Genomic DNA, 27884 nt, shown 5'->3' with positions numbered 1-27884 from the left:
AGGTGCGCCCCGCCCCCTCCCCGGCCGGCCACCTTCGGGAGCTGCTTCGAGGCGCCCGCCATTGGCTCTACCGCCCACCGAGCGCTTGTGGGTGTGGTGGGGGTCTGAACGGTGGGAGAGTCGGCGAAGGGTCGCCGGAGGCAAGGAACGAGAGAGAGGCGGGCTGAAGCGTCGTGGGCGTAGCGGACAGACCGTCCGCGCACCGAAGGTCCGACAAGGGGTAGTCCCCGAGACTCCGGCGGGAGCGCCAGGGCGGCACCTCGCAGACCCTCTGGGAGCGCCAGCACCTGAACACGAGGCTCCCCAGTGCGCGTGCGCGGCAAGGGTCTTCCCGCACCTGATCGCGAGACCCTAACGGCCAGCCGCTTGAGGCTTCGCCTGCGCTGCCGGGTGGAGCCCGTCATGGCGCAGCTGTGTGGGCCAAGGCGGTGCGGGGTGCTCCTCGCCCTGCTGGCCTCGCTGCTCCTTTTCGGGGCTGAGGCGGCCGACGGAGAACGTAGCGTCCACGGTGAGGGCCCGGGAGGGTCTCCTGGGAGGAGCGGGAGGCAGAGAGGCCGAGGGTGGGACATTAGGGTCTGGCGGCTGCGTTGGGGTGCGAAGGGCCTTGGGTGAGGTATGATCAGGGCGAATTGGTGGGAGAGGAAATTGGGGGCGACCTGGTGGAGCGGGGGCGTGGTGGAGCCGGCTGCGGGAGATTGAGTCTGGGGAAGAGGTTTGGGAGCCTTTGGGAGTGAGGACGAGCGGCGGAGCCCGGGTTGGTAAAGTTTCCTGCGGGTGAGGGAGGAGACTAGGGCTAGTGACCAAGAAGGAGTGGCACTGGCCAACAGGAAAAGGGTGAGAGGCTCAACAGAAGACCAGCCACTTCCTGTCAGAGGAAAGTTCCATGGCCCAGAAAAGCCCAGGGAGGCCAAGCCTGAGAGGGGGTTGGATTAGGTGACGCAGTTTTAGCCTCTGACAAAAAGCCCCCTCGCCCACCTCTTTGGATATTGGACGACCGCCCCCGGAGAAATTTGCAGTAGAGCGCCTCCAAAAAGAAAGGTGTTTCAAAGGAAGGAGAAGCAAAGCAAAAATGTTGGAGGGGAGAAACGTTACCAGGGTGCAAGACTGGGCCCTTTGGTATAAGAAGAGTATTGGCATTGAGAAGCTGGGGTTGGGTTTGTGAAACTGGTCCTTAGAAGCTGGCGGAGAACAAGGCCCAATGTTAAACCTCTACATTTTACGGAAGTTTGGCCTGAAACGTCTTTTTGAACAAGTGTTATAATCTCAACTGCTTCAGACAAGGACAGCCAGGCTTTGTGGGGGGGGGGGGGGGGGGGGGAACACTTTTGAAAGAAGAATTCATTGATTCAGCAAAACTTATTGAGCCCCTGCTATATGTCAGGGATGGTGCTGGCACCAGTGGCACATTTGTAACTTCCAACAAGCCAGGTCCCTGCACTTGGAGAGCTTATATTTTAGTTGGGGGGGGGGGGGTGGGGGGGTGGGGACCGAGACAGTGAGTAGGTAAACATTTAGATAAAGAGCAGCCACCGCAGTATTAAGTTACTAAGAAGTAAATGAACAAGGTGAAGTACACAACAGGATGATGTAAGATGATGGGGGCTGCTCAGCTCAGGTGGTCAGGGGACGTCTCTCTGAGGAGGGTGACATCTTGAGCCCTAACAAGAATGAGGAGGCAGCAGCCACATAAGAACCTTGTGGATGAGAGTCCAGTTGGAGGTGATGGAGTACAAAGGCTTTGAGGTGGGGGGCAAGCCTGGGGGTATTCAAGGAAAAGACAGAGAACCATCATAGCTGGAGCAGGAGGGGGTGGGGGTGGGGAGATAATTGGAGGAGGATATGAGGTGGGAGAAGTCGGGAGGAGCCAGGGGGCTTTATAGGCCAGCATTTTGGGTGGAAGGAGAGAAGGGATGTGTGCACACCAAGTCATCACCTGTGGTGACTTCAGAAGACTGTTAATGTCCCTACACTGGAGGCAGGAAAAATGAGCTAACGGGGATATCACGGGTTGGTGGGAGAGGATTAAGTCCGTAGGTTAAGGAATCAAGAATACAAGCGTTGATCATTCTTGCAACCTGAACTAGAATTTGACAGTACTCCTGGACTTTTTTCAGTGATGTGATTATGTTAGGATGTACCTTCCAGTTACCTGGCCTGGATTTTCTCAAAACTGAGTTTAGGGTTAACCTCTTGCTTACTCTGAGCTCCCGTGTGTTGTTTAATCCTTGAAACAACCTGGTTTGGTGGTGAAGTTACAGGTCTTGCCTCAGGTCACACAATAGTAATTGACAGAGTCACGCCTTCTCTTTTCCCAGTGGCCTTTCTGGTTGCTGTAGACGGCTGGACCTCCTGACCTTTCACAAGTACTGCTGTCTGGCTGTGTGAACTAACGACCTTGCTTATCTGAAGTTCTGTTTGTTTGAAAGCTTTCAGATAGTTTAATTTGAGGCAGGAGGTAGTTTTGATTCCCCACCCCGCTTTCCTCTGATTGCTTTGATTTTTCTCAGGCAGCAAGGTCTTCCACTCAGAGCGAGGTGTTTCTCCAGCCACTTGCAACTGCATAGGTGCCACTAGATGAGTATGAGGCCAGGATGGTTCGAGGGTCACCTACCTGGGTGTGGAAATCACTGAGAATGAGAGGCAGCGTGGAAGACCGTGAACTGAGAGCTGAAGTCATGAAGTGAGGAGTAGTGATCTCAGTTAGCAGGTGATACACAGGGTGGGGTATAATCTACTTTAATGATGAGATTAATGGCTAGGGTTTGAGAGGGCAGGAGGAGAATGGTGTAGAAGCAGTTCCAGGAGCAAGGAGCCCTACTCTCTTGGAAGGGCACAAGAGAAGGCATGTCCTCAGGGGAGAGCGGAGTTTGGTTAGAGTAAGAAAGTGACGAGAATGTTGAGAAAGAAGATTGAGGAAATGAAAGATTTTTGCTTACAGTAGTTGGTAAGTCCTGGAAACCCCGGGAGTTAGGGAGAAGAGAGATGGGAACAAAACAGGATGTATGGGGACAAGGGGGGTAATTCAGGAGTCTGTGGCTGATGTGATAAGCAGGTGATAGGAGTGTCATGTGGTTTCAAGACTGACAATGTTGAGCAGGTGCTGGGTGTTGGAGGGCGGATAGGAAGGGGCATGGGATGTAGTGACACTTGCAGGCTAGACAGTGTCCTGACTCCAGACCTCTGCCGATGGAGGTGGGGAAGAGCTGGTGCTGCTCTGGGTGTTTCTAGCATTCAGGGAGAGTGCCAGTTTGCCGTGGAAAACACACAGATTATAAACTGTTCATTCCCAAGAGGCCTCAAACAGGCTTTATGTGACTTGTATAGTTTGTAGAACTGGGGAATTTTTTATGGAAAAATTTGTCTTGGGGCTCTGCCTGAAAAATGTGAAGATGAGCAGCACCAGGTCAGTGTTCCCACATAGCTCCTATAGTGCTCCTTTGGAAAGGGCATAGACTACTCTCCCTCAGTCTTTATGCACTTGGCCTGCCCACTGTATCTCTAAGCATTTGAGTTGTGACACCACGCCCCCCATCTTAAGAATATGCCCAATTTTGGGGCGCCTGGGTGGCTCAGTTGGTTAAGTGTATGACTCTTGATTTTGGCTCTTGGTTTTTGCTCATGATCTCACGGTTTGAACCCTGCATCAGGCTGACAGTGTAGAGCCTGCTTGGGATTCTCCCTCTCTGCCCCTCCCTCATTCACTGTTTCTCTCTCTCTCAAAAATACATAAAAATAAATATTAAAGAAAATATGTGCCCCACTTAGTAAATGGAGGTAAAAAAAAAAATAACAGCTCCTTATAAATTGTACAGTGTGGTATGTGTGTGTGTATCATCGCTGTTAGCAAGGGAAAAGCCCTTATCAGGTGGGCACATATGTGTGTGATTTTTTAAATATCGTCCTAGGTGATAAATCCTGTTACTTGGAGTGCCCCAAAATACGTAATTTTAATTTTGATCAGTACAAGGGCAGATAATACATTTGGCCCTTGACCAGCACAGGGTACAGTTGAAAATCCACATGGAACTTTTGATTAGTTCCCCCAAAACTTAACCTACTAATAGCCTGCTGTTGACTTATCAATAATATAAGCAGTTAATTAACACATATTTTGTATATGTATTAAATACCGTATTCTTAGAATAAAGTAACCTAGAGAAAAGAAAATGTTATTAAGAAAATCATAAAGAGGAAAGTCAACTGTGTATTCCTTTTCAGAATAGAACCTCAGCAATTCCTTTGGGAAGTTTAAATGTAGTTCCTGCTGCCAGTGACTTTATGCCTGAACGTGGGCATCAGAACTCACATTAATGGTTACTGGGCTCATAGTCCTTTGTTGATTGTTCTTGGGAATTTCCACTAGAGAAAAGTTCAGCAGCCTTCATTTGAGAGCCTCCACTGCACTTTCAAGTGATCTTCAGTTTCCATCAACCTCTTGGGTTAATTACAGTTCCCCCAGAACTTTGACTGAATGGTCAAACTTTCCAGCACTTCTCCAGTAAGCATGTTATTAGTCACCACTCCTTTCTCTTCTCTTCACCCCCACAGATGGTTGTAAACTGAGTGGTTGGAGATCTGACAGATGAGAGCTAACGTGCAGTTGGTGTTGGTGATCAGCTGAGGGTTCTCCCAAGTAGCGTCTTGTATTTTTGCCCTTCACAGAAGAAGCACTTGTTTTGCTTGCTGTCGAGACAGTTTGATTCCAGGACAGTCTGAAATATTTATTCATTGATTTATTCAAGACGTATTTATTGAACACTTACCAAGTGCCAGGTACAGTAATTTCAGGCGCTGGAAATAGCACTGAACAAAACAAATGACCTCCTGATCCATGGCACCTACCTCGGAGAGGAGGACAATACAGTAAACAAACAAACAGTGAATATATATGTGGTGACAAGTACTGTAAGAACAGTAAGATGTGGTTTGGTGTGTCTTAGTATTGAAAACATGGCCTTTGAGATACAAATGATAACAGTCTCTAAAGACAATGAGGGCCTTACTTTCAGGTCCACTGAGGGCAACGCAGCCCCTTTCCACCAGAAACATTCCTTTGCTCTGGTCAGCATTTGAGAGCTTGGCCTGTGATAGAGAAAGCAAACTTCTCTTTCACCTGGCTCCTGGAGCACTCCTCATTTCACCTATCCCCAAAGTCATTGCAACTCTCAGGCTTGTCTTGAGGTAGTTGGCCTGGAAGCCGAGCCTCTGCTACGTGCTGAGGCTAGACCGAGGCTAGCTGAGTGGTGAGGTAGCCCGTGATTCATGTGAGAGGGGAGAGAAGCCTGGAGGGGTCACACTGAAATGACTTCATCAACCCCAGGAAGCCCGGTGGCCTACTGGTGACATGACTAAGGCAGATTTCACAGATGACCCCAGAAGTATTAGCATGAGGATTATGGGTGTCTTTGTGCAGTCCTGGTCACAATGTCCTTTCACGTGTTGTTTCTGACAAGATCTTTTGAAAACTGAAAAGGAACGCTGGAACATGGATGCTGAGTCCCGGTAACTTTGAAATTATTTGAAGTACATTTTCCATTATTAGAAATCCATTTTTGAGATGAGGGCAAGAATTTAAGCTGTTTTACACACTAGTGTTTGAGATGGATCTCACCAAAAGGGTCCTGGGTCCATGGCTTCTGAAGTCCTTGAGTTCATAGGTCATATTTTGTGTGTGTCTTTACGTCTGCCATTTAGAGTCTAGAGCATGCCCTTAAGCAGGTGAAAAAATACTAGATTTTATCAATAATGACCTTTCAAATGGCCACTGCACATAAATAAGTATACAGTATGTCCGTGGTATTGAAATTTAATGGGGTGATTAGGGAAACATTTCTAAAAAGGTCTTTAGGGGGTGATAATGGAAAAAAATCGAGAAACACTGTTCTAAGGAGAGGATTTATTAGTTTTGATCAATATGTGAAAATGGACCACTATTCAGAAAATGTTAAGAATTCCTGAATGTGAATTAAAAAAAATTTTTTTTAATGTTTATTTATTTTTGAGAGAGAGAGAGACAGAGAGCATGAGCAGGGGACGAGCAGAGAGAGAGGGAGACACAGAATCCAAAGCAGGCTCCAGGCTCCAGGCTCCAGGCTCCAGGCTCCAGGCTCCGAGCTCTCAGCACAGAGCCCGATGCGGGGCTCAAACTCGCAAACCGTGAGATCATGACCTGAGCTGAAGTTGGATGCTTAACCGACTGAACCACCCAGGTGCCCACCCTCCCTGAATGTGAATTAACAGGGAGTCCCACCCATTAAAGACATTGAAACTTTCCTTCCAAGTTATTCAGATGGGCTACTGTGATTCTAGTTACAGATTTAGGTAAGGGTGGAATTTATAGTCTTGTGTGAGTGATGAATATGAGGTGACAGTGGGTAGGAATGGTGGTTTGCATGGTGTTGGTGTTTATAAAATGTAAACTTATGTATCAAAATGTTATATCTAAAATGCCAAGATTTTATATCTAAAACAAGATTTTATGAGTCTTATAATTTAAGTTGGGTTTGTCATTGTAAATGTTCTTTCCTTATAAATACCTAGCAGTTATTTTGAAGTTTCTGAATTACTTATCCTAATAATGACAACTTCCAGGCACCCAAACCTAGAGGAGATGGGTAGTTTTCTGTACTGAAAACAGAAGCACTTAAGTATATAGAACCTGCCCAGCTAACCAAGATACGTGGATTTATAGATCACTTTCAAATAAGGCTGGTCACAGAATAAATGTCAACTTTGGAATTTGGCATGGTAGAATTAAAACAGCCAAGAGTTCATCTCTGATATTCAGTACTTCTCCACTTACACAGAACTTTTAAAATTCTCTCGTTCCTTGGTGAAAAGATACTTGAAGGTCCAAATGGGTAACCAGGGCATTTGTGTTTTTATTTTCCCCAGGCTCTGAACTCTTAATCTCCAGTAACGTGCAGTTGCAGGACTTTGATCCATGTGATAGTTTGCCATTGTCTTACTATGGGTGCAGATAAGGGATGGTGTCACTTTAAGCATGGAAATGGTCACACAGCAGAGAAACAAAGGGAGGAGTGCTGATGGTTGAGTTGGTTTGATCAACTCCAGCTTGAGGTGGTACTTCTGGTCTTCCTTATCCCTGGGTCGCATCAGTCATCATATTCGGTTGGACTTTCGAGTGAACTGTGTCATTCTTTTTTATCTTCATTCCCACTGTCCCTTTATTGGTCTGGCCTTCATAAAAATATAATATCTACTACTTATTCAAAGCTTTGTGCTTATAATGGAATACAAAACTCCTTTAATCTTTAACACTGTTTATGTTTTTGGTCGGTGGGTCAAAGATATTCCTCCCATTTGAGTTGTTAAGAACTGCATCCATCCGCACCCGCAGAATGTATCTCAGTGGAGCCTATGGAGGAGAAACTGACTGAGCCTCCTTACTTTACTGCTAACCAGTGAATTCAAGTTTCAGTGAGTGAATGCCCTTTCCCAGACAAGTTGCTGTCAAAGCAGCCTCAAGATTAATAGTGTATTCCAGACCAGGCGATACAAGTCTAGATGTCACAAAAGGGGACTTTTTGCTAACAAATTTGCCGAAAAACACTTTTATACTAACTATATCCAGAATATGTGTAAATCACACAGAGAGACCCTCACTTCATCTTGGGCTGAGTTATATTTATAATGTCCTCAAGATAGTTCTCTTGCTCACATTCTTAGTTTTACCCTAAACGAAATGGATTTTAAAGAGAAAACTCTCCTGTTTTCTGCAGAGTATTTCTGACACCAGATGAATGGGCTTTTCCACATCAAGCAGTTTTCCAGTTCTAAGTGAACACCTATTTAACTCACTTCTGACACCGACTCCCTGGAGTTAGCACAGACCCCGAAGATTACCAGCTCAGTCCCACAAGACTGCCCCCTCCCCCATCTTCAATTGAAAGTCCTAAGTTGTCACCTGTACTTCTGACCTACTTGCTATAAATCAAGGGTTCCCACAACCCCTTTGGGTTCAGTAATTTGCTACAATGGGTCACAGAACTCCAGGATACATTTACATACAGATGAATGGCCAGATGAAGATCTGGAGTAAAGGGTCTGGGGAGGGTCCCCAGCACAGAAGCTTCTGTCCTCGTGGAGTTCAGGGTGAGCCACCCTCCTGGTACATGATGTGTTCACCAACCCATCTCTCCTAACCCCTTCAGTTAGGGTTTTTTTACTGAAGCTTCATCCTGTGGGCATGATTGATTAACTGAAACTCCCTTTCACCTCCTCTTCCTAGAGGATGAGGGTGGGGCTGAAAGTTCCAACCCTTCAATCTTGCCTTTGTCTTTCTGAAAACCAGCCCCCATCCAGAAGCTATATAGGGGCCCCCCAGCCACCAGTCATCTCATTATCACTCCAGAGATTACCAGGCTCTTAACTCTTGTGTTAGGAACCCAGGTCAAAGACCAATTATTAGAACAAAGGTGCTCCTAGCACTCAAGAAACCACAAGGATTTTAGAAACCTCTGTGTCTGAAGGTGCGGTTGGGGGGGCGGGGGGCGGGGGGCAGTGACCAAATCTATCTCTTACTATGTCACAGCTACACTGGATTCACAATCAGAGCTTTGCTTTATCTTCCTGAGCCCCCCAAGATTCTTCCATTTATATATTCCAAGCTTCTAAAATCTGCAGGATTTTTTTTTTTTTAAACCAGCCAGGCCTAAATCAGTGAACATGTGGCTTGCTGAATTAAAGAATACGGGTTTAGGGGCGCCTGGGTGGCTTAGTTGGTTGAGCATCCAACTCATGATTTCGTCTCAGGTCATAATCCCAGGGTTGTGGGGTTGGGCTCCTCACTGAGGATCCAAGCAGACGCTTGGGATTCTCTTCCTCTCTCTCCCTCTCCCTCCCCTTCTCCCCTCCCCACCTCTGTCCCTCTCTCCTGCTTACACACAGGCTCTCTCTCAAAAAAAAAAAAGAATATGGGGTTTATACATTTTCCAGCTTTATTGTTAGGTTAGTATGTGTTTATTGAATGTACTGTTGTTCCCATGTTATGAATGAGGAAAAAAACAGGGAGGTTAGGAAGACTGCGTTAGGTAAGACAGTGGATAATAATGGCAGCCAGGGATCCCTCCACACATAGATCCTTTACCAGAATGAGGATCTGTCCTACACACTTTTTCCAAATGACTTTCATATGTGTCACTTCCCATACCAGAACCTTTGGTCATTTCCTTTGTACCTTGTGTTGGCTTACAAGCCCTTTGAATTTCAGGGCTTGTAATGTGATTGAAATATTTTATGTTATGTGATTTTTTTGACTTTTGTTTTTCTGCCCAAGCGAGCCTTGTTCTAATTATAAACCCCTGAAGGGCAAAAGACCGCATCCTCAGTCAATGCTTTCTAGGGATGACTACTCAGCCCAGTTTACCTTGGAGGGTTCCAATTTATGCCACTTTATGTCACAGAGTGACTATTAAGAATGCCCCCTTTCATTCTGAAAAATGTCCTCATCTGGAGGGTACATTGTATGGTGACCCTGTTTACATACAATAGCTATTCACCAAACACTTGTTGCTTCATACTGCTCAAGATCCTAAGGAATTTAGCACATTCAATTTTATTTCTCATGTAGTTTAAAATTTTTAACCAAAATTTTTATTTTGTTTTATTTGTTTTAATTTTTAAAAATGTTTTATTTATTCTTGAGAGAGAGAGAGCGCCCGCGCACACACGAGCAGGGGAGGGGCAGAACTAGAGAGGAACACAGAATCCGAAGCAGGCTCCAGGCTCTGAGCTGTCAGCACAGAGCCCAACGTGGGGCTCAAACTCACAAGCCATGAGATCATGACCTGAGCCAAAGTCAGGCGCTTTACAGACTGAGCCACCCAGGTGCCCCTTTAACTGAAAATTTTACACAGCAGGGACCATATTCCACTATCCTGAGAAAAACACTGCTGACCCTTAACAACAACAACAACAAAAAGTAATGTATTCACAAGATTAGAATACTCACACTGTGTATTCTGGATGGAAAAAAACTGGAAAAGTCTCTCTCCCTCCTTCAGTTCCTTTCCTTAAAGGTAAATTCATACACGTGTCTAAATTAAAAGTTTAGAAAGCAATTACAATACATAAACCATTCTCCTGTTTTTCTCCTCAGTCTTAGACATTTTTCTATACCAGCACACACATATTTGCCTGTCTTTAACAGCGCTGTTATGTGCATGTCTTACAAGTTACTTAACCAGAACAAATAAGATGTCTTGATGGTGAATTTTCAGCTGTTGTAGGTCTGCGAACACCAAGCCCTCTGGGAATGTGGTAACCGTTGCCCCTGTTGTTTGAAACACTTGGATTAAATGACTCTTGATTGCTTTATTTGCTTTTTGATACTGAGGAGTGAACTGTGCTCTTATTTTTTGTGTGTAAAATAAGATTTTCAAATGTCTGAGAATTATTATAACAGGTAATTTCTCTTTCATCATTGTCTTTAGAATTTTAAGTTGCTTTAATGGAAAGAGTAGTGCTGTTTTTAGCAATGGGAGGGTATGCTACAGTGTTCTTGGCAAAGGAAAAACCTGAGGAATGCATGGTCAGTGTTGTTATAAGAAATGTGAACCCTAGGAGTCTATTTGATAGCTTCTGACTGCACGTATAAGGCTTGCTGAGTTCTGTAATGACAGGGTGGAAAATCTGAACTGGGTGTTTTTATAAACACTCTCTAAAGAAGAGATTAAACGGTATCATGGTTGCTGCCTGCGTATGGCCTAAGAGCTATTTACATTTTTTAATGTTTGAAAAAATCAAGAATCAGTAAAAGTTACATGAAATAAAATTTTAGTGCCCATAAAGAAGGTTTTACTGAAATGACAGCCATGGTCATTCATTTACATGTTTGTCGAAGGCTGCCTTCATGCTACAATGCTGCAGTTGAGTAGTTAGAACAGATTGTGACCCACAAAGTCTGAAATAAAGGCAATCCCTGTTTTGCATGGTTTCTGGCACGCACGGATTTTAGTTACCAAGTATATTAACTCTGGGTACTTGGATAAAGTACAAGTTTCAGCTCTTCGGTCACAGATCACTATGTAAATGACATATATGCATGGTGATTGATCACTGTATATCTGTTACTCAGTTTACACACACAGCAAATCATGTGGTTTTCTTGCCTCCTTGTTTCCTAGTAATAAACCCGTGTTCCAGTTGATTAACCTGTGGTTAATCAATAAAGGGAATTGACCAAAAAAGATGAAAAGTGCAACAAAGAGAAAAAGTGGTAATGCTGGAAGCAAAATTCCAGTGGAACAGGGGCACCTGGGTGACTCAGTCAGTTGAGCGTCCGACTTCGGCTGAGGTCATGATCTCACCGTTCACGAGTTCATAAGTTCGAGCCCCGCATTGGGCTTGTGCTGACAGCTTGGAGCCTGGAGCCTGCTTTGGATTCTGTGTGTGCCTCTCTCTCTGCTCCTCCCTGGCTCATACTTGGTCTCTCTCTCTCTCTCTCAAAAATAAATAAACATTAAAAAAATGAAAAACAAAAAATTCCAATGGAGCATAAGCGGAGTGATAGAAGAACTCGCTTACTTTGGGAATGTCGAAACTGCCTTGATTTGGAAGACTGGATGTGCAGCCAGAGAAGCCTAGTGAGGGTCCACGTATCAACAGAAACAAGGAAAGTGGTGACAAAAACAATGATGTTCCAGTGGAAGTACCACTGGCAAAAAAAACCCACAAAAAGTAAAGCACCTCTCAGAGCAGTTGTGATATTGAAAGAGAAAGGATAAAATGTTGGGAGCTGATCCAAACCTAGAAAGATGTGTGACAGTTCACTAAGACTAATTGAAACGATGCTTGCTCCATGATCAGAAGTTATAGGACTAAAGACCATCACAAGCACTGTTCAAGCTACTCTTGGTAATTTTTTTTTTTTTTTGCAAAGAAATTTAAACACTTTAATTCTCAAGTTTCTAATGTTTTAGCCACATTGTACTAAGTAAATATTAATTTTACTGTTCATTCTATACATTTTTAACCCACAATTTTTAATGTTTTGACAAACAAGTTTAAAGGTCATGAAGTTGGTTTCCATACTTTCATGCAAAGCAAGTACTGGCTGTGTTCACTATTTGGCCAGGTATAAAAAATGTTTTCTGAGCTTTGCTCTAGATAAACAGATGGGTGGGAGGAAAAGGACCATTTTATGAGTGACTTCAGGCTTGTGAGATGATCCCAGGCTTTTTGGCCTGGTCTCAGGCATAACAGTGAAGCAAGGAGTCAGGGTTGTTCACAAAGCTGGAGGCATCACAATTCCCAACTTCAAGATGTAAGACAAAGCTGTAATTATCAAGACAGTATGGTACTGGCACAAAAACAGACACTTCGATCAGTGGAACAGAATAGAGAACCCAGAAATGGACCCACAAATGTATGGCCAACTAATCTTTGACAAAGCAGGAAAGAATATCCAATGGAATAAAGACAGTCTGTTCAGCAAAGGTTGGGAAAACTGGACAGCAACATACAGAAGAATGAACCTGGACCACTTTCTTATACCATACACAAAAATAAACTCAAAATGAATGAAAGACCTAAACATAAGACAGAAAACCATCAAAATCCTAGAGGAAAAAGCAGGCAAAAACTTCTTTGTTCTCAGCCGCAGCAACTTCTTACTTAACATGTTTCCAGAGGCAAGGGAAACAAAAGCAAAAGTGAACTATTGTGATCTCGTCAATGTAAAAACCTGCACAGCAAAGGAAACAGTCAGCAAAACTAAAAGGCAACTGATGGAATGGGAGAAGGTATTTGCAAATGAAATATCAGATAAAGGGTTAGTATCCAAAATCTATAAAGAACTTTCAAACTCAACACCCAAAAAACAAATAATCCAGTGAAGAAATGGGCAAAAGACAGGAGTAGACACTTTTCCAAAGAAGGCATCCGGATAGCTAACAGACACATGAAAAGATGCTCAACATCACTCATCATCAGGGAAATACAAATCAAAATACATGTGTGCTGTTTCGAAGGGACGCGTGCACTCTAATGTTTATAGCAGCGCTATCAGCAAAATGGGCATTTGGGTGGCTCAGTCGGTTAAGTGTCCGACTTCAGCTAAGGTCATGATCTCACGGCTTGTGAGTTTAAGCCCCACATTGGGCTCTGTGCTGACAGCTCAGAACCTGGAGTTTGCTTCAGACTCTGTGTCTCTCCTTCTCTCTCTCTCTGCCCCTCCCCTGGTAGCACTCTGTCTCTCTCTCTTAAAAATTAAAAAAAATAATATAAACAACAGATGGACATAAGGGAACGGAACCAAAAATAATATAAAAACAGGGAGGGGGACAAAACATAAGAGACTCTTAAATATAGAGAACAAACTGATGGTTGCTGGAGGGGTTGTGGGTGGAGGGATGGGCTAAATGGGCAAGGGGCATTAGGGAGGACACTTGTTGGGATGAGCACTGGGTGTCATACATAGGGGATGAATCACTGGAATCTACTCCTGAAATCATTATTGCACTATATGCTAACTAACTAGGAAGTAGATTTAAAAAATAAATAAAAATAAAGAAGTCAGGGTTCTTTAGTCTGTAGCACCCATGGGAGTAAAAAGCCTGTCAAAGGCTAGACTCCTAGGAAAGTTCTTTTTGCTTGTTTTAGAAGTAAACTTAATCTGTGTATAAACACATGAATAAAAGAAAACACCAAGTTCAAGGCAGTTGTTTATTCAGGGGAGAGAGAGAAGGTGGGATTGAAGTAAGGGGTATACAAAGGTTAGAATTTGTTAACGCTGAGAAGTAGATATACTTGTGTTATGGTATGTTCTCCGGTTTTCAGAATATTTGAAATGGTTTATTAACTTAATTTTTTTAGAGTAGGCACAGCTACAACTATACATTTTTGGAGAATTAGATACTGTCTTAAGCCTGTAGAGTTAAATGAAATTGGTAGTGCCTGGGAGCCTAAAATTCCTATGATGTCCTTGTTAGCAGGTGACAGCAGGTTATTCCAGCCCATTGCACATGGAGTGAAGGTGTCTGAGCCTTTGGTTTGTTGTCTTGGTTAAAGCTCTAGTGACTTTAGAACCAGAGGAACCTGTTTTTCATGGCAAAGACCAGGCTGTTTGGCAATTTTATAATAGCCAATGTTCAAAATGCCTGCCAGGGTTTCGTAATTTAGGTTCATATTTCAGATAATATGTGATTTTTAACCATTTCTGATGCTTTTCCAAGAGAATGTTAACTAGTTCCTAAAGACAGGAATTCCATTTTTACATATTCTGAAGCAAGTAGATACACATTTGGTGCTCTGCAGCTTTTTTCCATTTTTCTTACTCTGCATTTTGAAAACTTACAGGATGTATTTCATTTTCCACTAGAATTTGTGAGCGTACAAATAGGACCTGAGGCATTTTTCATGATTGTTTTCCAGTGCTATTCTAAGACCAATATATTGTTTTGTCATCTCTTAATAGTAATTTTTATTACTAATATTTATTACTATTTTTTATTAAATAGTAATATTTATTAGGGAATAACTTCCTGAAAGTTTGTCCTACCAGGTTCCTCTCAGCCTTGACCAGTGGTGCTGTCTGTGACCTTGTCATTAAGTGTGACTGTAAACAGGCCCAGCAAAGGGCCTGGCCTTTTGAGCCCTCAGATTGTGATGAAGGCCCTGAGGAATGTTTTGGCTTTTAGGCAACTTCAGTTTCATGTTTTCCCCACTGCCTGTTACTATAGTGGCTTTTTCTTTCTGTCCATCTGAGGGGTGGTTATGTTAATACTCAGGCTCTGATTGGACCACTATTAAAAATAGTGTACATAATGTGCCTGGCATAATGCTTAGTGAAGGCAATAGGTGGGGTTTCAAAAAATAAGTAAAGCTCTACATTCCTTTTTCCTTTTTTTTTTTTTTTAAGACTTGTTTGTTACTTTTTGATAGTGCGAGCTGGGGAGGGGCAGAGAGAAGGGGAGAGAGAATCTCAAGCAGGCTCTGTGCTGGCAGCACAACCTGATGTGGGGCTCTATCCCCTGAACCACGAGATCATGACTTGAGCTGTTAAGTAATCTCTACAACAAACTTGGGGCTTGAAGTCATAACCCCAAGAATTGCATGTTCCATCAACTTAGCCAGCCAGGCACCCCCATTTTGGTTCATTTTTATTTTAACCTGGATCTACCAAGGTACAGTACTTTAATTAAAAGTAATTTTTTTTTTTTTTTTTTAAAGGAAGATGATAAGTCATGGAAGCCATGTTACATACTAAAGTATTTCTGGCTTTTTGTACAAGCCTTTTGGAGAACAATGAAAGGGAGTGGAGAATGTATGGCCTGTGCTTCCTAAAAGAACATTGCCTCCTTTAAAACAAACAAAATTATTTATTTATTTATTTATTTATTTATTTATTTATTTATTTATTTAGAGAGCATGCACATGAGCAGGAGGGGGGGGGCAGAGGCATAGAGAGAGGAGAGAGAGAATCCCAAGCAGGCCCCGTGCTGTCAGTGTGGAGCCCGACCCAGGCCCGATTCCACAAGCCTGAGCCAAAATCAAGAGTTGGCACCTAACCAAGAGCCACCCAGGCACCCCCCAAAATTCTTTTTCATGAGTTCACTTCTTAAGCCTAGTGAATAAAAATTTGTATCATAGAGGCTTAAAAGCAGTTGAGTTAGTAGAAGCATGTGACAAAATGAGAATTTTCTCCATTTGACAGGGTACTTTCATACTCAAAGAAAGGATCTGTCTTGACACAGTAGGGTGTGGTTAAATTTCATCTTTATTGAACCTAGCTTCAGCCAACTAATCTGCTACTTTGAGCTCTTCTACTCTAATGAAATTTGTGTAAAAAAAGAGAAGCTGTTTTTATTAAGAAATTTTCAAATGTATACAACAATAGTGAAAACAGTTCTTTTTATTTATTTATAGTTTTTTTTAATGTTTATTTTTGAGAGAGAGAGAAACAGCGTGTGAGTGGGGAAGGGGCAGAGAGAGAGGGAGACAGAGAATCTGAAGCAGGCTCCAGGCTCTGAGCTGTCAGCACAGAGCCCAACGTGGGGCTTGAACTCACCAACCAGAGATCATGACCTGAGATGAAGTCAGATGCTTAACAGACTGAGCCACCCAGGCGCCCCTGGGTGAAAGCAGTTCTGTGAGCCCACGTGGACTATCGTTCAGCTTCAGTAATTGTCCACATTCTGTCTTTACAGGCTTACTGTATTTTTAGTCCCAAGTTTTCTCTTAATAAAGATACATTTCTGAATTCGCCTGTGCAAAGGAAAAAGTGAAGTCCCCCCCCCCCCCAATCCCCTCTTACCCCACCCAGGGAACCTAAAAATAAGGCTGTTTTCTGAAACTTAAACTATGAAGTCAATATGTGGTCATTAAGAGCAGATGTGAGCAGCTGTCTGGGACATAATGGCCTCTCAGCCTTGCAAGATTTGTTAGGAAGGGACCATCACATCTACAGAAAGAATGTTCCAGTCAAAGAAGCAGCAGTCAGTATCAGCAGTCAGGAAAGGAAGTGTCACAGAGGCACATCTTGACTGTTTTCTTGACCGAGGTGTGTCCTGAGTTGTCTACTGTGTGGTTCTGGCCTGCCTGGTAGATCCTGATGGAGAAGGATGTTCATAGGAATTCTGCTGTAGACTTTTCCTTACTCTGACTCCAAGTGACATGCTCCATTTCAGCTTGCTTTCCGAGGTGGTATGCTGGTTCATATATATATCCAACCTGCTTGACAGTTCGTCAGCATCCTCTTGTGTGCTTTGCTAGCAAGGATCACCGTCCCTGCATCTCATCAGCTGGGGCACTAAGAGTAAGCGTGTGAGTTTACAAAAATAAGGGCCAGATTCTGGGCAGTGCGGACTTCACCAAGGTAACTACTATCCATCCCTAGATAGGCTTTTCTTTCTTCTTTATACACTCAGCCTTCTCTACCTGCACAGAGTGTGTATCCGGCTCCCTTGCTTAGGAAAAGCTACCGAATTCCCACCCTTGATACAGTGGTCTCCCCGTTGCATTCTCTGTTATGGTGTCTGGTGGTTCCCCCCTGGCTGCCTTGAGCTTTGTTCGACATTGTGTCATGTTTTTGTTTTAACTGAGATGTAATTTACCTACTATACAGTTCACCCATTTAAAGTATGCTATTCCTGGGGTACCAGGGTGGCTCAGTTGAACATCTGACTCTTGATTTCAGCTCAGGGCATGATCCCAAGGTTGTGGGATTGAGCTCCGAGTTGGGCTCTGTGCTGAGCGTGGAGCCTGCTTGAGATATTGTCTGTCTCTCTCTCTCTCTCTCTCTCTCTCTCTCTCTCTCTCTCTCTCCCATTCCCTTCCTCTCCCTCTACCCCTCACTGTGGCTTGTACTCTTTCTCTCAAAAATAAAAATAAATAATATTAAAAACAAAGTGTGCAATTCCTCCCTTGGGTTTTTTGTTAAAAAGACTGTCCCTGAAACTGCTCAAGAAGCAAGGACACAAAGCAGTCAGTGATCTCCAGGGTGCTCAGCTTGGCAGGGTACTGGATAGGCTGTTGCTTCTTCTGTAGCAGTTGGGTCCTCCCTGCCTTGATGTTGTTTTCAGTTGTGGTTCATAAGTGGATCCTGTGGCTCTTGTCCATCTTGTCTTGTTCATAGCGGTGCCACCTCGGACATTTGACAGCCACGGGGGTTGAGTGGATCGTACACCAGAGAACCCTTTTCCTATCGTATTTTCCTTGGGCCTTTGTTGACTGTGTATGGTTTTTTGTTTGTTTTGTTTTTGAGAGACAGCGAGCTGGCAGAGAGAGAGGGAGAGAGAGAATCCCAAGCAGGCTCCATGCCATCTGTGCAGACCCTGACACGGGGCTCAAACTCACGAACTGTGAGATCATGACCTGAGCTGAAATCAAGAGCCAGATGCTCAACCAACTGAGCCACCCAGGTGCCTTGATTGTGTATGTTTTGTGATCTTTGGCATGTTAGCAAAAGTATCTGCTCCAGGTGCACAATCCGCCGATTCTGGTTGATGTGTTACGGACGGGAGGTGCCCCTAATTTTTTTAACTGCCTTATTAAAGTATTTACATGCCATAAAATCAGTTATTTTAAGCATACGATCCAGTGATTTTTAGTATATTTACAGAGTGTACAATCATCTCCACAAATTAATTTTAGAATATTTCCATCATCCCCAAAAGATCCTTGTGCCCATTTGCAGTCATCACCATCCCCCAATCGCCCAGCACCAGGCAGACACTAATCTACTTCCTGTTTCTCTTGATTTGCCTTTTCTGTACATTTATAAGATTCTACTCGTATGAAGTGTCCAGATAAGGTACTTTTTAATTGGTGTTTTAATGGATGGTTGCTTTCAAATTAACAGAAAATTTCTTCAGAATATGCTTTTTCTGCTGTACTAGTTACCTGTGATTTATTGGTGTGTGTGGGAGTTCCTTGAGGTGTTTGTTTTGCCCAGTACTACACCCTTTTTTATCCATAGATTGATGTTTTGTCGAACATTTGGTTTCACGCCCATTAGACGTAAGACATATTTTGGGGAAAAACAAGATCTTGCCCTATGCTTTTGAAAGCTGTCCCCTAGTTAGTGAAGTAAACCTAACAAACATGAAAACAATTAGAGGAGAGTAAATGACAGCTTATAACTTATTTGAGATGTTAATTGAACACCCTGCAGATTGGAATGCCCTTCTGCCAGAAGACAGACGGGTGGAGGCCAAGGAGTAGGAGAGGTGGTTTGGACTCATGATCCCAGAAAGATGATAGGTGGTACTGGGCAGACATTGGATCACATTGTCAGCTCACTCCCTTTTCAACTTGCTTTCCATCCTCCTGACTCCTCCAGGAGAAAGGCTCATTTTGGTGCAGGAGACCTCCAGCACTTGCTTATCTCTCTCTCTTTTTTTTTTTTAAATGTTTGTTTTTATTTTTGAGAGAGACAGAGACAGAATGCGAGTGGGTTAGGCGCAGAGAGAAAGGGAGACACAGAATCCAATGTGGACTCCAGGCTCTGAGCTGTCAGCACAGAGCCTGACACGGGGCTCGAACTCATGAGCTGTGAGATCGTGACCTGAGCTGAAGTCGGACGCTCAACCGACTGAGCCACCCAGGCGCCCCTCTGTCTTTTTAAGAGAAAGCAGATATCTAGGTCTTTTGGAGGTATATGTAGCTGGCTGGAATTCTGTGACATTTTTGTTTGTTTCCTTTGTACTAGAGTGGGGTCAGATTTGGGGGCACCTTGAAACCCATGCCCCTCTTGGAATGCTCAGATGGGAGCCATTATAAGTGTTGGAACGGAGGAGTGCCCTCAGCTGCCTTTGGAGTTGGGACAAGGGTTAGCAGCTTCCTTCTGAGGCTTGTGTGGAAATTTCAGTGTGAAGTGGCTGACTTGGGCAAACAGTGGATAAGGAAGGTTAAGACAGGTCCAGGTCCTTCCTGACCTCACCTTGCCGGCTCTGGTCTTTCAGTGCTAAGTTCCCCCTTGATGCCTGGTGTGATGGGCACATACCCGGAAGGATCCTGAAGTGTGATATGTTCTTTTGCCTTTGAAAGCTATATTTCTTTTTTTTTTTTTTTTTAATCTTTTTTTAATGTTTATTTTTGAGAGAGAAAGAAGAGAGCAAGCAGGGGAGGGGCAGAGAGAGAGGGAGACACAGAATCCTTAGCAGGCTCCAGGCTCTGAGCTGTTAGCACAGAGCCTGATGTGGGACTTGAACTCACGAATCTCAAGATCATGACCTGAGCGAAAGTCAGACGCCCAACCGACTGAGCCACCCAGGTGTCCCTGAAACCCATATTTCTACCTTGGATGTCGTGTGTCTTAATTTTTTTTATTTTTATTTTTATTTTTTTTTTTAGTGTTTGTTTATTTTGAGACAGAGAGAGTGAGCAAGCGGAGCGGGGGCAGAGAGAGAAGGAGACACAGAATCTGCAGCAGGCTCCAGGCTCTGAGGTGTCAGCACAGAGCCCGATGCGGGGCTTGAACTCACAGAGCCGTGAGATCACGACCTGAGCCGAGGTCGGACGCCCAACCGATTGAGCCACCCAGGCGCCCCTCGTGTGTCTTTAATAAGTTGAGGCAGGGACAAAATCAACGTGCAACTGAAGTATAGTTAAGTTGGGTGGGTTGGTGTCTTTGTTATTAGGTGATGGGTTTCTTTCCTGTGCAAGGAAGGAATCACTAAGCCTAATGGCAACACTTTAGAAACCACTCACGACTCACGGAGAATCTGTGCTGGATCCTGGGCTCTGGGAAACAGCGGGCCTCCTCTTACAGGTCTGTGCATGTTCTCCGTTGGCAGGATTGCCCTATGAATCCAACTGGTCTCTCTGCTTTGTGTTTTAGAATTCTGTCGAGTTTCGAAGATAGTGGGAAGATGCCGGGCCTCCTTCCCTAGGTGGTGGTACAATGTCACCGATGGATCCTGCCAGCAGTTTGTGTATGGCGGCTGTGAAGGGAATAACAATAATTACTTGACCAAGGAGGAGTGTCTTAAGAAATGTGCTGGTGTCACAGGTAAGACAGTGGTCCTTGGGGAAAGGGCGTAACTTAGAGACCATTTATTAACTTGGGTTGTGGATGCCTTTTGCATTTTGCTAGTTCTTCACAGCTAAACCTGGGGGATGTTTTTAAAAAGCAGAAGAAAGGCCCAGTTTGAAGGTCACCCACATAGTGGTTTCACAGCAGTACTCTCCCTCCTCTTCCCAGAAGGAGAGTAGGCCACAGGCTCGAGCTGGGGGAGGGGGACATGACCACATGACCACCTCTTCTCCCCGACTTCCCTTCTCCCACTGCTGAGTGTAAGTCCCCCACCAGGCCTGGCATAGGAGAGTCCTCCAGGGCCACTCAGACAGGTTGCCCTCCTTGCTCCCTGGGCATTTGGGTTATTTTTACCTCTGGGGCAAATGCCTTGAGGAGCTTACCCAGCCAGCCAAGTTGTGAGTCAGATTAAAAGCAGAACAGACTTTCTGGAATCTGTCCTTCTCCCAGCCCTTACCTGGGAGGGACTCAGTGGAGTCAAGAGAATGTTGACTTTGAGAGCCTCATAGTTTAAATAAGAACCTAAAGCCCCACAGCAGAGGGTACTGGCTCCGAACTGAGCCGTGAGGGCCTCCTTGAGGGCTGTGGCAGTGAGACATTGGTCCTCTGGGGTTTGATCCCTTCCAAGTGCTCTAGAGACCTGAGGATTTGGTTAGCCGATAAAATGTCATCGGCGATCTCCCTAACGTTGTTACGTGACTTTTCTCATCCTTTCTTGATGGCACGGCATCACTGCTCAGGCCCTGGATCAGGATTCTGTGAGGACGCACCGGTGCCCTCAGTACTCCCACGTGCCGCCAGCCTGTGCGCCTTGGGCCAGAGGCAGGTCCTGCATCCTTGTTGGGTTTCATGTCTCCTCATTCACTGGCTATAATCTCTCTTGGCTTTGAGAGCCATTCAGAAGTCAGATACGCTTATTAAAGTTGTGTATAAAGAGGGGGAAACAACAGTGGCCTTGGCTGTGGCCTGAGGTTCAAAACATCGTGCTTGAGCACACAAGTCCACAGTGACCGAGTGCCTCCAGGAACCGTTTACTGATCTTTGTGTGCCGCTGCCCAGCAGACACTCAACAAGTATTTGGATGGCTGAGGGCTGGGTATTGCTTTTGGATCATACAGGCTAGTCCCTCACCTTTTGGGAGCAACTGGCAACCTTACCAGATGGTGACTGAGGAGAATACCATTTATTATATTTTTTTGTGGTCAGCTGTGACCGGTATGGGAACAGGAATTAAAGGGAAATATTTTTGCTGCCTTTTCTGTCAAGAGTTGACTGTCGCAATTGTACCTGCCTGTTCTAGTTTCTCTTTACTTTTTCAGGAAAACAGTCGGAAGTTTTAAGAACACAGGCAGTGAACAGTGGGCACTCAGGATGTTGCCATGAGGGGTCATGGGTGGTTGTGTTTGCTGGAGAAGGCAGACAGCTGTCTCCCTAGAGGTGGGCCGGAGTCTGAGGGCCCAGAAAGCTCATTTGTTGGCACCTGAGTGTGGCTCCACTGCATGTGTTGTTGAAGCACTCTCTCGTGAGTCTTTCATTGAGTCTCGTGAGGAGAGCTGGAGCAGCCAGGGCAACTAGTCACGGGGTCTTTTGCCAGCATATTCTCTCCCAGGCGGCTAACCTCTATGGGAAGCCGAATGAGAATGTCAGCTTATTAATTTATAATGAGAACCAGAACTACCCTGGGGACCAGACACTTGGGTCTCTGTGCCTGCTGCACCTGTAGTCCATGTAGGCGAGCCTCTCAGGCAGATTCCCAGGAGGTTGCTTGATGTGGACAGAGGCAGAACAAGGGGAGCTGGTTTGTGATGTGAATGTTCAATGGCATCAGGTTAGGCCGGCCCCGCGCCTCCGCACAAGGTCTGCAGGGACCAGCGGGGAGGCGGAGGAGCCAGGTTCTGTCCCTCCTGGACCCTGCCCACACTTCCTTGTACTTCCTTAGCGGGCTAGCCTCTCCACCCCTCCCCCCATAACTTGGTGTGTATGTGTGAGATAAAACATACGTACCATAACATTTACCGTTACAACCATTTTTAAAATTTTTTTTTAAAGTTTATTTATTTTTGAGAGAGAGAGAGAGTGAGCATACAAGGCAGGGAGGGGCACAGAGAGAGGGAGACACAGAATCTGAAGCAGGCTCCAGGCTCTGTGCTGACAGCTCACAGCCTGATGTGGGGATCAAATCCATAAACCATGAGATCATGACCTGAGCCGATGTTGGATGCTTAACCAACTGAGCCACCCAGGGACCCCCCGTTATAACCATTTTTTAAATGTACAGTGGCATTAAATACATTTCACACTGTCTCACTTTTTTTTTTAACTTTTTTTTTTAATATTCATTTTTGAAAGGCGGGGGCGAGGGGGCAGAGAGAACAGGAGACACATCAAAGCAGGCTGTAGGCTCTGAGCTGTTAGCACAGAGCCTGACATGGGGCTCGAACCCACAGACCGCGAGATCACGACCTGAGCCGAAGTCGGATACCCAACCAACTGAGCCACTCTGGTGCCCCTATGTACTCACTTTTTTAATTCATTAGGTGAGTTAATGCAGTTAAACAGATTATTTGGTCTCGGAGGCCATTCTGTCTTTTTAGAAGTCACTTCATACATCTTTGCTCTGATTCCCAGGGAGTTGATCTTAAAGTTTCACCCACAAGGGCAGTCTTGGTTCCTTATTTCTAAAGTTCTAGCAGGCTTGTGGTCCAGCATGTACATCAAAGGGCCCACATAAAGGAGAAACGGGAGTCACTGTGAGAGGTGCATGGGACCATGGCTGCTCAGGGACTCTCTTTGTTTTGTTTCACCAGGCAGTCTTGAGGTGCACTTTCTCACCATGTTGTTTGTTCCCTTGTAGAGAACACCATCGACGATCTGGCCACCAGCAGGAATGGAGCAGATTCCTCTGTCCCAAGTGGTAGGTTCTTAAAACAACCGAGGATATGATGAGGACTCTCTGGACCATGAGGACATTTGTAATTTGGGAGCAGTACAAGGGCTTCCGCCTCCTGGTCTGTTTATCCAGAATTGGCAAACAGGGCTTCTGCCTGGGCTGCCAGCTTTTGGCTCCTTTCTGGCATCCTTATGCTGGAAGTTCACATTGCCCAACGGGCAAGAGGGCCACGGGGTTCTACACTGCTTCTGGGTTGGCCTCTGCTTCTTCCTACAGGACAAGGGACTGTGGATGTTGCTGTTGCCTACAGCTCAGGCCCCTTCCTTCTCTCTGAGCTGGCCTCTGCCTGCTGTGCTGCCTTTACTGCCCCACCCCACCTCTCCTTCCCTGATCTGTCTCCTTTGTTCTCTGTCCTCCTTGCTGTCTCCCTCCTGTGCTGAGTCCTCTGTCTTCTGCCATCCCCGCCTCCATTCCCACTGCAGTCCTTGATCCTGAGCTTTGTGTTAGCTTGCTTTGTAGCGCTGACAGCAGCTGCCCCATTCCTCCTTTATGCTTAAAGGACTCTGCATGTATCGGGAGCCTGGGGTGAGTGGTCCAGATGCACTGGCAAGTCCAACCCAGCTTTCTTGAAGGCCAGTTCCCAGGCAATGGGCTCTGCTGGGCAAGACTTGCTGTGGAGGGAGGGAATCTGTGCCCGCCGCCCGCCCCATTTGAGGACAGCTCCCGGGGCCAGTAGCTATGCACTGATTGCAGCCTTGGCTTTGGCCCTCTGGTTCTGACATCGGTGCTCACGTGTGAGTGAGCATTTATTAGTTCAGTGGTTGGCTGGCTTGTTAGAGTCCCTCTCCAGTTTTGCTAAGCCAGGAATCCTGTGACTGTCCCAGCCATTGCTTTGTCTGGGTTCACTGTTTATTTACAGGAAGGTCTCCAAGGTCATCCAGAATCTCAGGCACTGGCTTGATAACTCTGGTTTCCATCCTATTTCAGAAGAAAATATCCCAGGAGAAGGAGGGGCCTCCCTATGTCAGAGAATGAATGAACAAGACCATCTTCCTCATCGCCCCACAAATTGTGGCTGGGATTAGTTTCCATAGTAACCCTGAGGCATAAGGCAGGCCTCTCCATCCAGCATTCATTCCGGTGTGTGTTGTAGAGCCCGTTAGGAGTGGGAGGTGACAGACCTGACCGTGGAGGGGGCTCCATTCCTGCTGGGTGCCAGCGTGTCGTGCTCCCTCAGTGGGCCCTGTAGACTCAGCCCCAGCCAGGCTATGTGTCCTATGTCCAGCCCAGCCTCCCTGATCTGGATGTTTGTGTTTTAGTTCCCAGAAGGCAGGATTCTGATGACCTCGCCAGTGACATTTTCAACTACGAAGGTATAACTTTTAAAAAATATTTATGGGGAAAAAACATGTTTTCTTACTTCGTTGGGAATTGAGACACACTTGAGTATTTCCACTACAGAAGTTGTAGAGCAGAGCTTCCTGACCTTTTCCAGGTGGTAGAACCCACAAGGATGCCCCAGGCCTGCAGGAAGTGGATGTGCCACAGCATGTAGGCGGGAGCTTGACTTTAGAGAGGCGATATGGCGTGAGGCTCTGCCTCTCACCACCTGCATGGCTGTGGGCAGATCACTGTAGCTCTGCCTCTGAGTCCCCTACGACAGATCTCTTTGAGACCAAGAACAGTGCCCGACTTAGAGTGATCTCTATAGCAACAGAGTCCGGCTGTAAAGAGAAAGATATCTGAAAACATGGAGGAGTGTCAGTTGGGCCAGGCTGGCCACGTCTGTAATTTATAAGTTCCTTTAGCAGAGAGTTGTTTCTCTGTTGGCAGCAGTGTGACTGCTCTGGAGCATTCCAGCTTTGTTTCACGTCTGGGCCCTGCTAATCTGTACTCCTTGGATTGTATCGCTCTCAGAATACTGCACTGCCAAAGCAGTCACTGGGCCTTGCCGTGCGTCCTTCCCACGCTGGTACTTTGATGTGGAGAAGAACTCTTGTGACAACTTCATCTACGGAGGGTGCCGGGGCAATAAAAACAGCTATCTGTCCAAGGAGGAGTGCATGCACCACTGCTTTGGTGAGCCCGGCTGATTCCTAAAGCCAAGAAACGGTGGGTGGATGAGGCCACTGGTCCATTTCCCCATCCCTAAAAGGAAGGCCTTGGAAATGCTGTCCGTTGGACTCTGCCATTCTCTGGCGCACTTGTGGGGAACAGGTGGGCTTTGGGCCTGGCTGTTGCACAGACATGTCCTAAGCCCCCACCAGGGTGGCAAGGCCCTCAAAAGAGCTGGAAGAAACCCCTCAGAAAGAGCCTCCTGGGCGCACCTAGTTGCTGGCAGCTCTGGTGGGGAGGGCTGTGAGCTGACCTGAGGGTTGTGTATTCTCTTCTAGGCAAGCAGTTGTATCCTGTCCTACCCCATGGCACTAAAGGTAAGAAGCCTCTGGCCCTCCTCCACCTGCTTTCCCTGACCAAGCTCAGCTGTATTTTTGCAGGCTCTTGTTGTCCTCACATGTAATCCTTCACTGTAAACACCTTTTTTGGTTGAGAGTCATGTTTCTGCACAAGAATGGTCAGGCAGCTTGGAACATATGGTGGATGTTTGTCCCACTATGCAGTGTAATAAATGGGGGCTGAAGGGAGGCGGTCTCCGCCCAAGCAGCCCCAGGGTGACTGGAGGACAAGTCCTACTATTATTTTAAGACTTGTGGGGTCTGCTGCACATGGGCCTGAGACTGGCTCCAGGTTTGGAGGGAACTTTGCCGCTGTGGGGTGTACTGAGCTGGTCACTGGTGACAGGAAGCCGCAGAACCCTTGCTGTGTGTGGGCAGAGCGAGGTAGGGCCAATGCTATTGTCCCCAAGCAGTCTGGTCTGACAAGACACCTGGCCTCCTCTCACTTTTGTTTCTGATTGTGAGCTTGAGTCACGGATGGTGGTGTCTGCGCAAAGGACCTGCTACACTGGTTTGACCTCTTTCCACCTATTTCCCTGTTAAGGAGCCCTGACCTGGCCTGCATGTCTGCTCTGTTTTAGAGGAGGAGCGAAGCTAGAATCTGGTTTGCCAGGCGCGGGGGTGCAGAAAACAGCCCGGGTTTGGAAGGTTGGGGGTAGAGAAAGAATTGCCCCTGTCAGTTCTGTAGCCAGAAGGGGAGAGGGAGCCAGGGAGCTGTCACAGAAGGCCACATTCTTTAGGTGGGGCCCCACCTGAAAAAAAGCATCTTCGATGACCAGTGAGACTGCAGTGGAGCAACCACTGTTAAATTTACCTGGGCAATTAGCACGAGGGTCCCCTCCCGGCCCCGCTCCGAATACGCCCTTGCCTCCACCCTTACTTCATTCCATAGGCAACCAACCACCCCAGCCACCTGCAGGGCCACATCTTTCTCCAGCTGGTCAGTGTGCCGTGTGAACACAAAACCTTGGGGTTTTATGTTCACACACTTGCCAGAGGTGTGTGCTTTTTACATCATGGTACACAGTTTTTGGCTTGGGACTCCTGTATGGGTTGCCCTGAGAGGTGGTAGGAAAATACAGAGTTGAAGTGGGGTTTCCTTGTTCAGAGAGAACACAAATACCCACTCTGTGTGCACATAGCACGACGCTTCCTTTTTTCAGTAACCTGCTTCTCCAGACACTAGAGATTCCTTGAGAACTCCCCTGGCGGGCAGTGCCAGTTGTCCACACCCTCCCAGGTGGGAGTCACAGGGGGTCTGGCAGAAGGGCTGCCAGTCCTTACCCTTCGTGAGCTGTGTGCTGCCCTGCTCTGGCTGTGGTCCTTCTCATCCTGCCGGTTCTGAGGCCTTTTTCTCCTCTCCAGTGGTGGTCCTGGTGGGGCTGTTTGTGATGGTCCTGATTGTCCTGCTGGGGGCCTCCGTGGTCTGCCTGATCCGGGTGGCACGGAGGAACCAGGAGCGCACCCTCCGCACCGTCTGGAGCTCTGGGGACGACAAGGAGCAGCTGGTGAAGAACACCTACGTCCTGTGAATGCCCTGCCAGCAAGAAGCCGCCCTTCCTCGGGTCTCCCTGTTGATGAAGAGAACCTGGGAAGGGAGGGGAGACAAGTGCAGAATGTGTGTGTGCTTTTTAAAGTAGAGTGATTGGTTTGTATTTGTGCGATCATTAGGGCTTCGGGTCTCTTTATTTCTCCAGAAGGTAAGAGGGCTGCTTCCTGGTCTCCCGGCTGGGTCTGCTTCGAAAACCCTCTCAGAGGTGGGTTCTGTCTCATGTTGCAAGTGGTCTGGCCCCAAACCAGAGTCGGCTGCTCTTCAGTTTAGTTCTTTGCCCCAGGTATTAGTTTTCTTTGCTTACCTTGAATCCTGTAGTGTCTTTTCTCATCACAGAAGTAATGTTTTAATAGCTTTCTTTGTTTTTTGATTTGTGTGTGTGTGTGTGTGTGTTTTTTAAGTAAGCAGTAACAAATTTTTTTTTATTAGGCTTCTGAAAGGAAGAGAATAAAATGTACAAGCTTAATAAAAAGGGCCTTCCCTTAAATTTCA

The 27884-nt window shown here is 46.0% G+C and overlaps 1 protein-coding gene across 1 annotated transcript; it reads left to right on the top strand.

Moving 5' to 3' along the window:
• On the top strand, positions 1 to 27884 carry SPINT2 (serine peptidase inhibitor, Kunitz type 2). Its single transcript, XM_019432086.2, has 7 exons — positions 1 to 508; positions 20303 to 20473; positions 23352 to 23411; positions 24707 to 24760; positions 25305 to 25466; positions 25781 to 25819; positions 27206 to 27884. The coding sequence occupies exons 1-7, from the start codon at positions 403 to 405 to the stop codon at positions 27370 to 27372; spliced, it is 759 nt and encodes a 252-aa protein (XP_019287631.1). The 5' UTR covers positions 1 to 402; the 3' UTR covers positions 27373 to 27884.

Source organism: Panthera pardus, unplaced genomic scaffold, assembly GCF_024362965.1.
Source record: "Panthera pardus isolate Hobbes unplaced genomic scaffold, ASM2436296v1 HiC_scaffold_18, whole genome shotgun sequence".
NCBI classification, from domain to species: Eukaryota; Metazoa; Chordata; class Mammalia; order Carnivora; family Felidae; genus Panthera; species Panthera pardus.
The sequence above is the reverse complement of the archived record's forward strand: the minus strand, read 5'-3'. Positions and strand labels throughout refer to the sequence as shown.

Excerpts from the sequence above, each read along its gene's own strand:
- SPINT2 (XM_019432086.2), top strand. The coding sequence starts at position 403 with ATGGCGCAGCTGTGTGGGCCAAGGCGGTGCGGGGTGCTCCTCGCCCTG. Across the intron at positions 509-20,302 it reads CGGAGAACGTAGCGTCCACG|AATTCTGTCGAGTTTCGAAG; the intron begins GTGAGGGCCCGG and ends TTTGTGTTTTAG. Across the intron at positions 20,474-23,351 it reads GAAATGTGCTGGTGTCACAG|AGAACACCATCGACGATCTG; the intron begins GTAAGACAGTGG and ends GTTCCCTTGTAG.